The following is a 15,137-nucleotide window of genomic DNA, read 5'->3' on the forward strand; positions in this document are numbered from 1 at the left end:
TTGATAGAGTAGAACAAATTGAGGGAAAAAAGTTTTAAGAATTGGCCTGGATATAGATTAAACCCAGTTATTACCAGTATTAATCTCTGCTCCCTTCTAAACTCCTCTAAAATTATTACTACTTTTTATTGATTGTATAGGTTTTAGAGAGTGAGGAAGGGGGGGGGAGAAACATGGTCTTGATGTTCCACTTATTTATGCATTCATTGGTGGATTCCTGTGGTGCCCTGACAGGGAAATGAACCTGCAGCCTTGGCATATTGGGAGGATGATCTAACCAACTGAGCTACCTGAGTGGAGCCTCCTCTAAAATTGTTTTTACAAAATGATTTCAGCAAACATAAATCCACCAGGAAAAAAGTGAGTAGAAGAGGAGATGAAGCAGATAAGAAATGTCAACAAAATTTTGGAAGCTTGGGTGCTTTTGGAGTGACACTGACAACAGCAGGATTAGTTGAAGAATTTGCAAGGAGCAAGGCCTCAGCTCTCTGTCCCCTCTTATCCACAGGGAGATAGCAATTCCTCTCCCACCATGGCAAACCCAAGGATGGATGCAAGGTACCTAACTGAAAACAGAAGAATTAAATCAAAGTCGACATGTTGGTATGAGACTATGCCAGTTGTCTTCTCAAATTCAGTCCCAGAACACTGGAAGATAGGCTTATACCCATGTGGCTGAGGATTAAAGGGTACTTCTCTGGTTGAACAGCCCAAGGGGGGGAAAAGAATATACAGATGTGGGTATCTGAGAGTTTTTCCAATGAAATGTCCAGGTCTTCTCCTGATATCCAGGAAAACAACCACAGAAAAAGCAACCTCCTCTTCCTCTCCACTTACAAAAAGCACTTCCAGCCTGACCAGTCGGTGGCGCAGTGGATAGAGCGTCGGACTGGGATGCAGAAGACCCAGGTTCGAGACCCCGAGGTCGCCAGCTTGAGTGCGGGCTCATCTGGTTTGAGCAAAAGCCCACCAGCTTGAACCCAAGGTCGCTGGCTCCAGCAAGGGGTTACTCGGGCTACTGAAGGCCCGTGGTCAAGGCACGTATGAGAAAGCAATCAATAAACAACTAAGGTGTTGCAACGCTCAATGAAAAACTAATAATTGATGCTTCTCATCTCTCTCCGTTCCTGTCTTTCTGTCCCTGTCTATCTCTCTCTCTGACTCACTCTCTGTCTCTGTAAAAAATAAAAAAACAACAACAAAAAAGCACTTCCAGATTCTTTAGGGCTTAACTCTTAAATATAAGTGGATAGCCAAAGATGATAAGACAGTTTATAAAAACCTGTGAATGGAAGATATTGATCAGACCAAAGATTAAAAGAAGAACTTGGTGGAAACAGAGTGTTGGGCAAATAAGTTTGTAAAATGTGATTTTTATGCTCACTTTGTTAAAAATGGCCACTGCCCATGTGATACTGCTAATTACCTTTCTGCTTGGGAAGGGGCTTGGTTATGCTAATGTGTGCTGGAGGAGGGGTTTTCACGTGGAAAAGTTTCAAGAAGAAGCAGAATGGGAAGGGGAAGGAGACCACAGAGGAAGCAGCCAAGATGAAGGGGTGCTGAAGGACTGAGGCTGGTGGGGTCCTTTGTCTAGGAAAACTCAGAAAAGATTCTCCTAGTTGTGGAACCAGAGAATGTGTGAATGGGTTTTGGTTCCCTGTGTGTTTTTTACTCACCTGCTGGGTGCGAGGCTAGAATAAAAATATGGCCCACCAGTTTTTGACTCCACTGTTTCTCTACTGTCTATCTGAATTCAAGGAGAACCTGTGTGAGCCTGGTTGTGACGATGATGGCGACTACTGGCCATACACAGAGATAGTAGAAGGAGCAGAAGAAAATTAAACAAAACAAAAACATTATAATATTCTCAAAGTTAAAAGAGGATATAATTATGGAACAAGGATAGGACTGTAAAAAAGGACTATCAAGAGGTCAAGGAAGAATTCTTAAAATTAAATTATAATAGCAGAATTTTTTTTTAATTCAAAGTATTAGAAGATAAAGTTGAGAGAATCTCCAGAAAGTAAAATAAAAAGTCAAGGTAATAAAATGGTGAGAGAAAGAAGAAAATTAATGGATTTGTTCCATAGATATAACACTGAATAACAGGAATTCCTGAAAGTGAATAAAGAAATTGGAGGGAATAAAATCATCAATAAGCAGAGAAAATATTCCAAACCTGAAGAACTTGAATTTCCAGATTTTAAATATCTACCCAATACCAGCTTAATAAAAAGGAACCATATTTTTAGAAAACTGAGGAGAAATAAAGGATCCTGAAAGTTTCTAGAGAGGGAACAGGCCATATAAAACATTAGGGTTTAGAATACATCAATTTTCTATATATCAACTCTGTGAGCTAGAAGACAGTGGAGCATGGCCTTGAAAATTTTGGAGGGAAAATATTTAAAATGTTTACTAACTTGAATGTCTATCTTCAACTAAGTATGTTGGTTGAAAAATTCTGTCAGTTATATGTAGTTAAAATGACATTCTAGTCATGTAAGATCTCAAAAATCTACTTTCTATATACCTTTTATTAGAAAATCACTGGAATATATGCTCCACCTAAGCAGGGGCTAACCATAAAAGAGAAAGACAAAGGAACTGGGAAACAGATGCTCCGGCATGGGAGAGAGGGCAGGAATTCCAGAGAAGAACAGGAAGAGACATCCTTGGCAAGGTGTCAGCTACTTAGCAGAGAGCAAAACAATCTAGACTGGAACAAGGGGAAAACCTCTGAGGACTGTCTCCAAGCCCGGAATGAAATTGATAGATTACCTGAAGTGTTTGAACTGCCTTAGAAGAGATTTACAGCTCTGTTGGAGAGTTTGAGGATGAATTAGTGAAAAATACATAATAAATACTAAGCCAAAAAAATTGAAAGAAAGCAAGAGAAGAGGAACTAGTAATTGTTAGTTCCAGGGGAAACAAAAAATTGTACAAGAAAGGAAATTTTATTTTACTGTGCCTGTCAAGTGAGGCTCTGAATGGAGCCTGAGGAAGAAGAACAGCAGATTAGATGTTTCTGTGTGGACTCCCTACAGGTTCAAATGGAGGGAGGGAGTGGGAGAGGTGCTTGTGGTCTGAGACAGATTTCAGAATTCATGGATCTGGGTGTGTAGCAGTATAGATAGGTGGTGAGGCTCAACCCTGGGTCCTGCCCACTTCCTAGCTGAAGCAGAAAGGAGATGCTCACCTGAATATCTGAATCCTTTAGAGACTGAGTTAAGTGTGTTTCCTGTTGTTTCATTGCTTTCTTACACTGTATTGTAATTGACTAGTTTTGTCTGTCTACAGCTACTGTCTGTAGACTACAACTAGTGGTCTCAGTTGTTTTTTTGTTTTGTTTTGTTTTGTTTTTTACAGAGACAGAGAGAGAGTCAGAGAGAGGGATAGACAGGAACAGACAGGAACGAAGAGATGAGAAGCATCAGTCATTAGTTTTTCGTTGCACATTGCAACACCTTAGTTGTACATTGATTGCTTTCTCATATGTGCCTTGACCGTGGGCCTTCAGCAGACCAAGTAACCCCTTGCTCGAGCCAGCGACCTTGGGTCCAAGCTGGTGAGCTTTTGCTCAAACCAGATGAGCCCTCACTCAAACTGGCAACCTCGGGGTCTCGAACCTGGGTCCTTGGCATCCCAATTGGACACTCTATCCACTGCGCCACTGTCTGGTCAGGCTGGTCTAAGTTTTTTGATGGCAAAAACTGTCTTCTTCATTGTTTATCTCTGCACAGGAGATAGCATGTAATGTGTATTCAAATATTTGTTGAGTGAATGGATAGCAATGGAAAGAGGTGAGGATATGGTATAAGTTTTATGAATGAAAATAATGAAACTTCTGAAGATGAGGTCAAGGGGGAGTATGTCATCAAATTAAGTACAAAAGTGTTCAAGAAATTTGTAAGAAAAAAATAAAGATGCAAAGAGACTAGAAGTGGATATAAGGAAATGGATATAATGGAGACTAAAATGGAAATAGATGTAACAGGAAGTGGATATAAGGAGCAGTGATTTTTCTGGACTGTTTTTCTTGTCTTCCCAAATAGGCATTAATGTCTTCTGGGAAAAATCATTTAAATTAGCACTTAAAAGAATGAGTAGAATTTTTTTTAATTAATTAATTTATTTTTAGAGAGGAGAGAGAGGGAGAGAGAGACAGAGAGAGGAGAGAGACAGAGAGAGAGAAGGGGGGAGGAGCTGGAAGCATCAACTCCCATATGTGCCTTGACCAGGCAAGCCCAGGGTTTTGAACCAGCTACCTCAGCATTTCCAGGTCGACGCTTTATCCACTGCGCCACCACAGGTCAGGCAAGAATGAGTAGAAATTTTAAGTTTTATGTGCTGTGGAAGACCAGGGCTTCTAGGCAAGAGGTAACTTGAAGCAGAGAGGGTTGAGGAATTGATGTGTGCTTCATAGGTGAGTGAGACAGGGCAGATAAAAAAAAGATCACTTAGGCAAATGAACTATGCCTCAGAATGGGTGTTAGAGTGCCATTGAAGAATTTTAAGGAGAGTGATGTAATCAGATTTGCAATTTACTAAGTCCACTTCGTGGAAGTGGTTTAGAAGATGGATTGAAATAAGATGGGACCCAGAAACACAAAGACCAGGATGAAAGCTTTTATAGTAGGTAGATTTAGAGAAGTTGGCTTTACCTATGGCAGTTAAAAGGGATTAGAAGGGGTGATGGATATGAGAGCTATTAAGGAAGTAGAAGCCATGGTATGTGGTGATTAATAGGATGTGTGGGGTTAAAGGAGAAAGGTGGAGAAACCATATAGTTTTCCTGTTGGGAATCTTAGTGAACGCTGGTACCATTCACAGAGATAGGGGATATAAGAAAAGGGAGGAAATTTGAGGCAAGATGATATTTTATTATGGCCCTGTTGGGTTGTCCAAGTAGAGAAAACTTGTATGCAGAAGAGGATTACAGTTAAAAATTTAGAAACCAAAGTTGAGGTTGTTAAAGCTGTGGGCTTTTTTGATTACTTCTTATCATTATTGTGCTAATTAGAAATTGATTATAGATAAGCCTTTTTCTGTTTGTGTGTTTGTTTGTTTTTTAACTAGTAAGCAGAAGCTAAGGTCCACAGTTTCAAGTTCTTTAATTGGACCCTGGCCAGTTGGCTCAGTGGTAGAGCATCAGCCCAGCATGTGGTTGTTCTGGGTTTGATTCCCAGTCAGGGCACACAGGAGAAGTACCCATCTGCTTTTCCACCCCTTCCCTTCCCACTTCTCTCTTTCTCTCTCCCCCCTCCCTTTCCTGCAGCCATGGCTCAATTGTAGAAAGTTGGCCCCAGGCAGTGAAGATGGCTCCATGGCCTCCACCTCAGGCACTAAGAAGAGTTTGGTTGCTGAGCAACAGAGCAAGGCCCCAAATAGGCAGAACATTGCCCCCTAGTGGTCTTGCCTGGTAGATCCCCTTTGGGGCACATGACATGCATGCAGGAGTCTATCTCTGCCTCCCCTCCTCTCACTAAGTAAAAAGAAAAGAAAAAAGCTGTTTAACTGGAGAAGATTTTTAACGATGAAAGACCAAGAAAATTTTATAGCCTGACCTGTGGTGGTGCAGTGGATAAAGCATGGATCTGGGTTGCTGAGGTCGCTGGTTCAAGACCCTGGGCTTGCCTGGTCAAGGCACATATAAGAAGCAAAGTGTTGCTTCCTGTTCACCCCTATCCTTTCTCTTTCTCTTCTCTCTAAAGTCAATAAATAAAATCTTTTAAAAAATTAAAAGAAAAAAGAAAATTTTATAATGTAGTATAAATGGAAAATACTGATTTCAGCTTGAGATTTCAAATAACTTAATAAATTTAAACAATTTGTCACTTTTTATAATTAAAGTATAACATTTGTACAAGTTAGTGTATAAAATGCACAGCTCAGTGATTATTTTTCATGAATATTTACATTCTTATAACCACAATCCAGATCAAGATCATCTCTAGCACTTCATTAAATTCCCTTGCAACATTGCAACCCTAGTTTTTACTCTAGAGCAGGGGTCGGGAACCTTTTTGGCTGAGAGAGCTATGAGCATCACATATTTTAAAATGTAATTCCGTGAGAGTCATACAACGACCCGTGTACATTATACGTTATCCAATAAAAATTTGGTGTTGTCTCTGAGGACAGTTGTGATTGACTCCAGCCACCTGCAACCATGAACATGAGTGGCAGGAAATGAATGGATTGTCATGCATGAGAATGTTTTATATTTTTAACGTTATTATATTTTTATTAAAGATTTGTCTGTGAGCCAGATGCAGCCATCAGAAGAGCCACATCTGGCTCACGAGCCATAGGTTCCTGACCCTTGCTCTAGGTTTTAGGTCACAGTGTAAACATAAGATGGGAGAATCCTTCCTCTCCTTGGCAATGCCAGAAGTCCCTAAGAGAAGAACAGAAGTTGAAATCTGGCTTTTCAACTTGGGCCCAGCACATTGGCTCCCCCAAATAAGGGCGGCGAGAAGGGCTGTTCTACCATCAGATAAGTAGTGTCCAGAGAATACACCATCAGCATTCACAAAACTCATCCATAGAGTGGTTTTCAAGAAGCGTGACTGTCAGACATTCAGAGAGATCTGAAAATTTGCCATGAAGGAGAGGGGAACTCCAGATGTACTCATTGACTTCAGGCTCAACAAAGTGTCTGGGCCAAAGGAATACAGTATCTGGATTCTGGAAAATGTAATTAAGATTAAGATTACCCAAACAAGCTCTATATGTTGGTCACCTACATAACTGTTAGCACTTTCAAAAATCTACAAACAGTTAACGTGGATGAGAACTAACTGCTGATTGTCGAATAAAGTCATAAAACTGCAAAGCAACAACAACAATATTGAAACCTAGTTTGAATGTCACATTATGCAGTGTGTGTCTTTTGTCCTTGCTTACGCTTCCTTCAGTTTTTCTTTTTAATCGAAATAAAGTAAATCTCTCAGTTTTGTCTTTTTTGAAACAGCCTCTTAATACTATCCCCTCTTCTCTATTATTTCTGAGAAGTAAAGACGGAGGAGAGGGTGGCAGAGCTGTAAAGTCTTTTGTTTTGTAGCAGATTTTATTGTGCTGTATATTTATGTTACTGTTGTTTGTCTTCCAGGTTATTTGGTCCTATAAGAAATGGACTGGGCCCTGGCTGGATAAATGGACTATATTTTTCTAAATTGGAAATAGTATCTATCACCTTGATTACATCTGTTGGATTTTTTTTATTATGCCTTTTGGGGGAGTTTTTGTAGAACTGATAGTCTATCCCTATTTGTGGAGGTAGCTCTGTCTCTGTCACTTATCTTCCTTTATTGATCAAAACCATCTGGAATAGTAAAATATTTTTTTTCTTTGAAAATTTGTATTGAGAAATAAACCATACATATAAAAGAAAAAAAGAAAAACATAATTAAAAGGATAATTACAAAACAAATACCCAGTTTAACCTATAGTGGCACAGTGGATAGAGTGTCGACCTGGGATGCTGAGTTTTTAGGTTCAAAACTCTATAGTCACCAGCTTGAGCGTGAGATCATCTGGGTTGAGCGTGGGCTCACCAGCTTGAGCATGGGATCTCTGGCTTGAGTGTGGGGTCACTGACTTGAGTGTGGGATCATTAACATGGTCCCATGGTCGTTGGTTTGAGCCCAAGGTTGCTGGCTTGAGTAAGTGGTCACTGGCTCAGCTGGAGCCCCAGGTCAGCGAACATATGAGAAGCAATCAATGACAAATAAAAAGTGCTACAGCTATGACTTGATGCTTCTCATCTCCCTCCCTCTTCCTGTCTATCTCTCTCTCTCGCTACAAACAAAAATAAACAACCCCCCCCATACACCCACATACCTACTACATAGGCCAAGAAATAGACCATAATCATACCTAGAACTGGTCTCATGCTTCTTCCCTCAGTCCCTCCTTCCCTCCCTCAGACATTCACTAGCCTAAATTTTGTAATACTCTAGTCGCTCCCTTTTCTTTATAGTTTTAAACTATATGTAGACATTGATGTCTATATAAACATGTATGTATGGTTTAAAAATATATGTATTTAAACTGTATATTAATGGAATTATACTGTAAAGCTGTCTTTTTTGACTTGCTTCTTTCACCCAGAATTGTGCTTTTGTAACTCGTCTAGGTTGAAATGTATTGTTATGGTTCATTCATTTTCATGCAGGATAATTCTATTGTCTGCAAACAGCAAGGGCCTGTTTTACTATTTTACTATTAATGGGTGTTTGTCAACATTTTTTTTTCCTGTTAAAAGTAATGCTACTAAAAATATTTTTGTATATGTGCAAAAGTTTCTGTAGGGTATGTACCTAGGAGTGAAACTACTAGTTTCTACAATAAACACATTCAAGTGTACTACATGATAGCAAACTTTGTAAAAGTGGCTGCAGCGATTGTTCCTCTCACCGGGAGTGGATGAGAGCTGCTATTGCTCTGCACCTTTGTCTATACTTGGTATTGCCCAACTTTTAAATTTCAACCAACTTGATGGTTGTAAACTAAATATATTAAAACTCTTTGTGGTTTTGAATTGCATTTTTATGATTGACATGAGATTGAACACTTTTTCATGTTTAGGGCCATTATTGGGTCCTCTGTAGTGAAGTTCCGACCCAGTTATTTTGTAAATTATTCTGATAGGTTGTTTTTTTCATATTGATTTACAGCAATTTTTTTATTATATTCTGGATGCTAATCCTTTTCCATGGTAATATGAGTTACAAATCAACATGCTTCCTCTTTTATTCTGCAAATCTAAACACCTGAACAGAGATGCCTTGAGCAAACCTAGACAGTGAAATTATTGGCCAGGCTTCTGTACAAGGTACTCTAGTGAAATGGCTATGTGGTGTGCAAGGGGAGGCGCTCACTTTGGAATGAGTTACATCTCAGTTACTGGCTGCTGCTGACCCTGTGGTACTTGCCTTTGCAGGTGGAACAGGAGGATTTTGTAATGGAAGGGCATGGCAAGACTCCACCTCCTGGTGAAGAAAGCAAACAGTGAGTCACACTTTATTTTAAAAGGGTCTTATTACATATCTTGAAAAGCACTTTGGTTAAACATGCTGAGAGCATGTTTGCAGTGATGTATATGTTGGGCACATTGTGGAACCAGTTGCTTTGGTGGTTGTTAATGTATTGCTTCTATTTATAGACAGACTAACTGGAGGGACAAGAAAGTTGGCTTTGTAGTTTTTCATACTTGACTAATCAAAATTTATGTTGCACTTTAGCAAAGGCTTTAAGGCTCAGGATATTCTAAATGGAACTAATTCGGTCTGGTTGATTTCCAAAGAATGCATAAAATTATATATCCTTTTCTTAGCAAATGTCTTTATGAAGTGACAAAATTAATAAACTGTTTTCCTGCATTCCAAGTGTGAATTTATTTGAGTAATACTTCCTGAAATTCTGTTCCATTGAGTTATTTATACTTCTGATCTTTGTTTTAATCATAAATTGTTTCCCTAAAGGAATAGGAATTATAAATAATGTAACTTAGCCAACATTCTAAATGATTCAGGGTCTATCCTTTCCTGACTTAAAAAGTGATTAAGTTTTAAATCTGAAATTGGAAGTCCTCTGGGTAGCTTTGGTGGCAGTGAGTAGATTTTTTTCTTTTGCCCGCTGTCACAGAACTTGAAAAATTGTGTTGCAGAACATACTGGTATTTCATATGTCCTTTTAAAGAAAAAATAGTTAAGACTGGCTTAAATGACTAACATAACTACTATTTTTTTATTCAGACAGTGGTCTCCTAATTGAATGGTTCAGTGAATCATGGAATTTACCAAAATTCTGTTGAAAGAAACTCTTTTCTCTCACCTTTTTTATTTCCTAGAAAATAGTTTGGTTTTGGTCTGTCTTATGAAAATTATGTCTTTGAAACCCTTAGGAATAAATTATGCAGAATAGCTTTGCTGCCACATGGCCAGGTTCATTAAAGGAAAATGTTCATCTCCTGTTTGTTGTTAATGGAAACCAGGATATTTTCACAGCTGATTTTTTTTTTATTTTAATTTGCTAACCAGGCAGTTTTAAAAATAGCTTACAATATAAATCCTAACTTGGCTGTATACTTATATTCTGCATGGGCTGATGGAATCAATTCTTTTTTAGCAAATTAGGATACCAAACATCTAGTCCCAGTGGAATTGCAGGAACACTTCAGGTGTTTCTTTCTACGCCTCTGCCCACTTCCCCACCACTGCACTCTGATCAAAGGTCTTTATAATAAAAATCATAGCTCCCATTTGACAAGGGTTTTCTGTGCACAAAGTACTTTGCTCATTTACATTGTCTCCATTTGACTCAGAGATCAGAGATCAGGATAGTTAACTTACCCATAACAATGAGGCTAGAAATGGAAGTTAGGGTTTGAACCCAGATCTTTTTGACTTGAAAGTATTTTACAATATCTCTTAAACCCAGATGTTTTGCCAACCTTGGAGGCTATGTTCCTGAAAAGTTCTGTGGGTAGCAAAATACAGTTGTCAAGATCAAAGTCTTATGGATAAGAGTTGGGGAAAACAATGAAAATGGCATTAATTCTATTTTAAAAACACACTCTGGAGGGTATCCATTTCTCAAACAAACCAGTCTTTATCTTTAAAAACCTGCTCCACTAACCCCTCTCTGAATTAGCTTCTTTAGGTATTCAGGAAACGTTGCTGGGCAGATTCTCCCACAAGTTTTATGTTATACAAACTGCACTTCTTTTAAGCTTCAAACAGCCCCCGTGGACCTGAGACGTCCTGTGTTGTTTCCTTACCGTTCCCCCTGTTTTCTATTCACAAGCCTCATACTGCCTTTTCACAGACGAATCCTGTTTTGTTTTTATTTTTGTTTTTCTGGGCTTGGTCTACTATCATATATTGAAATGATAAAGCAGAACTGAATCTCCTCACTTGGCATTTTTCCCATAGACCTATCCACCTCTGTGGGAGTGGGGAGCAGAGGGGCTGCGTTCTCTTTGAGGCAACAGAAATAATTTTTTTTTTTTTATATCTCGTAAGTATAGTCAACAAAGGATGATTGAATCCTGAGTTGTAGAATCTACATTGTAGACCCTGAAAGTGACACATTGCTGAATGACTTAACGTATTCCCCATGTATAAGATGCACCCATTTCCGAAAAATTTGGGGTCTAAAAACTGGGTGCGTCTTATACAGTGGCTGTAGATTTTTTTACTTGCATTTCTTGCTTGCTGTCTTTGCACTCATTGTTTCGTACTTGTTACCGTCATATTACGGTAGGTTATGTTTTGCCACGTTCTGTTCAGAAATGGCTCAGAAAAGATTTTCATACAGTACTGAATTCAAGTTAAAAGTCATCCAGTTTGCAAAAGTGAATGGAAATCGTGCTGCTGAACTTAGGTTTGGTCCTCCTCCAACTGAGGAATCAATCTAAGACTGGCTACAGGAAGGAGAAACCCTATACTGAAAATGCCACGGCAGAAGAAGGCCATGAGAAGCAAGTCAGCAAAATGGCCTGATTTAGAGAGGAAATTGAAGATATATATTGAAGAGCGAAGGGCAATTGGAATTCTTGTATCCACAGAGATGGTTCAGCATGAGGCAAGATGAGCTGCTGATGAAAAAGAAGTTACTGATTTCAAAGGAGGACACAGTTGGTGCTTCAGGTTCATGAAACAGAGTAGACTAAGCATGCGATACGCACCAGATTTTCCCAGAAGATGCCTGAAAGTTACGAGCAGAAGGTCCTTGAATTTCATCATTTTGTTCATTCAATGTCAGAAGACACATCAGTTTGAGTTGGGACAGATTGCAAATAGGGACGAAGTCCTCCTTCAATTTGATGTTCCAAGTATCAGAACTGTTGAGAAGGAGTGGGTAAAAGCTATAACTGTGAAGACAAGTGGACATGAAAAGAGCCATTATACAGTTGTTCTAGCTTGTTGTGCTGACGGAACCAAGCTGCCTCCTATGCTTATTTTCAAGCACAAAACAATGCCAAAAGAAGACATTCCTCGAGGAGTGATTGTTCACATTCATGACAAGGGATGGATGGATCAGGATGGGATAAAGATCTGGTTTGAGAAAGTTTGGAGAAGGAAAAGACCAAGTGGGCTTTAACGTAAACCTACCCTATTGGTGCTTGATCAGTTCAGAACACACATAACAAAGAACACAAAAGATCACTGCAGAGCAAAAAACAAAACTTTCCGTCATACCTGGAGGCTTGACATCTCAGCTCCAACTACTTCATGTCAGCATTAACAAACCCTTCAAAGCTGCCATGAGAGATGAATGGAACCAATGGATGAAGTCTTCTGGGGACAATTTAACACCAGCAGGAAGAGTGAAGAAACCAATTATAGGAAAAGTTTGTACTTGGGTGCAAAGACCCTGGGATATTATCTAGATTGAGATAGTTGTCAAGTCATTTAAGAAGTGTGGCATTTCATATGGCATAAATTAAGGTGACCAACTTTTTTACAATGAAAAGGAGAACAAAAATAAATCGAAGAAAACAATATCGTAAATAAAAGAAACATTTTATTCATTGCAACAATAATACACTATAATATGATAAATGCATAATAAAAACATTTATAATATTTTATATTTTAATTATGCTTATATGCCTATTAATTTTTAATAATAATTGTGAGAAAAAAAGTACTCATTTATATACAAATACATCATATCACACGCAGTGGATGGACTCTGCATCAATTGAATACGGACATGTACAGATTAGTCTTCCAAAGGAGGATGTGTAGGAGGACACTTTTTTTTTAAGACTTTATTCATTTTAGAGAGGAGAGAAGGAAGAGAGAGAGAGAGAGAGAGAGAAAAGGGGAGGAGCAGGAAGCATCAACTCCCCTATGTGCCTTGACCAGGTAATCCCAGGGTTTTGAACCGACAACCTCAGCATTCCATGTCAACGCTTTATCCACTGTGCCACCACAGGTCAGGCAGGAGGACTCTTTTGATGGAGGACGGAACTTACAAAAGAAAGACTGTCTTCCCTAAAGGAGGACGATTGATCACCTTACATAGATGGAACTGAGGACAAGGCAATATATGAAGATAGTGATCCAACATCAGACACAGATGAGGACAAGCTAATGGATGGGAATTTTGACAGTGATGAGGAGTTGTATGAATTTTATGATGAATACAATGAGTTCAATAACTTTATGTAATTCTTTTTTTTTCTTCAAATTTTGGGCCTCAAAATTAAGGTGCATCTTAAACATGGGGGATACAAGTAATGGAAATTTCCATTTATTCTTTTATTTTTTTAATTATAAAAATAATACATGATTGTCATAAAAGAGTCAAACAGTAAATGTGGATTTAGAAATAAAAATGAGATTCTTCTTTTACGCTACTTTTCCTTCTAATTTTCCTAAATATTTTCTGTATGTTTTAAAACAACTAGATTTTTTCTCTGATGTAATACTTCTGAAACGTGCTTTTTAAATTTGACATCTTTCGCAGTCTATGTCATTATTTTAAACATCTGCAAAACATTATGTTGAATCAATGTACTGTACTCATTCTTCTTTAATATTTTGGTGGCCTTCATTTCTTTGATTACAAATAATATTTTATTGAATATCCTTTTATTCTTATATCTTTGTACACATATATTTTTGTAGAATAGGTTTTTTTAGAGCTGGAGCTGTTTGGTTCATGGGCATGTTTTTTACATGGAGGTAGCTGTTACCAAATTACCTTTCAAAAAAGCTATACCAGCAGCGTATGTGAGTGCCCATTTCTCCACACCTTTGATGACAATAAAATTATTTATATTTAAATTTTTGCCACTCTAATATTGTTTACTTTGCACTTTTTTGCTTAGTATTATAAGATGCAATATCTTTTGTTAATTGACAGTTGATTTTTGTGTGTTGCCTATTTATATATTATTCCCATCTTTCTATTGGATTGTTTATTTTAATAGTTTTGTAGGAGCCCTTTATAAAGTATAGCTAATAATCTTTGTCTGTTGAGATGTTTTAAATATTTTCTCCAAGTCCTTACCTTTAAACATTGGGATGTCTTTCATACTAATTAGTACACCTTTTAAATTTTGATATAGTAAAATTAGCCTTTATGGCTTCTATGTTTTGTGCTTGCTTCGAAAAGGTTTCCCTATTCTAACATGATAAAATATGCTTAGTTTTTCTGCTTCATTTTTTACATTTAGACCTCTAGTTGAACTGGTACTCTTTCTTGTGTATAGTGTGAGTCAGAGATCTAACTTATACTTTTTTTAAATTAGTTTGCAGAATTAATCTCATTCATTGGTGTTAGCTTGTATGAATAGCCTGTTTCACTTATAGAAGCAGATGGAGCACAGAGGTGATATATCTTCCTCAAGGTCACAAACAAATTCTTGTAAGGATTAAGTCTAAAGTTTTTTTTGTTAGCTGACCTGTGCCACTTTCTGTTTTTTGTGTGTTTTTTGTATTTTTTTTTTTTTCTGAAGCTGGAAACTGGGAGAGACAGTCAGACAGACTCCCGCATGTGCCCGACCGGGATCCACCCGGCACGCCCACCAGGGGTGACGCTCTGCCCACCAGGGGGTGATGCTCTGCCCCTCTGGGGCATCGCTCTGCTGCGACCAGAGCCACTCTAGCGCCTGGGGCAGAGGCCAAGGAGCCATCCCCAGTGCCCGGGCTATCTTTGCTCCAATGGAGCCTTGGCTGCGGGAGGGGAAGAGAGAGACAGAGAGGGGGGGGGGGGTGGAGAAGCAAATGGGCGCTTCTCCTGTGTGCCCTGGCCGAGAATCGAACCCGGGTCCCCCGCACGCCAGGCCAATGCTCTACCGCTGAGCCAACCGGCCAGGGCCTCACTTTCTGTTTTTCATTTAACATTTTCACCATAGATTCTAGAAGTCTTGAAAAAAGTATTATCTTTCTGTGATGTTTATTTCAGTGAAACTAAGTTCTATTAATAATAGGTGGATTAAGGTAGCTATGCGTGTATAAAGATTTCTTGAAAAATAACTCACTCTTGATATTGAAAAATATCCATGCTAAACAATTAATATTTAGATCAGTTGTGAATTCTGGTATATATATGAATAAGATTTAATAGAGTGTATAACTTTAAACACTTTATCTATTGTTCTTTTTAATGAGGCT

General features: G+C 38.5%; 1 protein-coding gene across 3 annotated transcripts in view; it reads left to right on the forward strand.

The window, feature by feature from the left end:
* Nucleotides 1-15,137, forward strand: part of TNRC6B (trinucleotide repeat containing adaptor 6B) — a 286,705-nt gene that overhangs the window by 106,261 nt on the left and 165,307 nt on the right. For all 3 annotated transcript variants that reach the window (XM_066358478.1, XM_066358477.1, XM_066358474.1), the window contains one exon: nucleotides 8,948-9,015. In XM_066358478.1, coding sequence (XP_066214575.1) covers nucleotides 8,948-9,015 — 68 coding nt within the window. The remainder of the gene's footprint in view (nucleotides 1-8,947; nucleotides 9,016-15,137) is intronic.

Source organism: Saccopteryx leptura, chromosome 1 (assembly GCF_036850995.1).
Source record: "Saccopteryx leptura isolate mSacLep1 chromosome 1, mSacLep1_pri_phased_curated, whole genome shotgun sequence".
Lineage (NCBI taxonomy): Eukaryota > Metazoa > Chordata > Mammalia > Chiroptera > Emballonuridae > Saccopteryx > Saccopteryx leptura.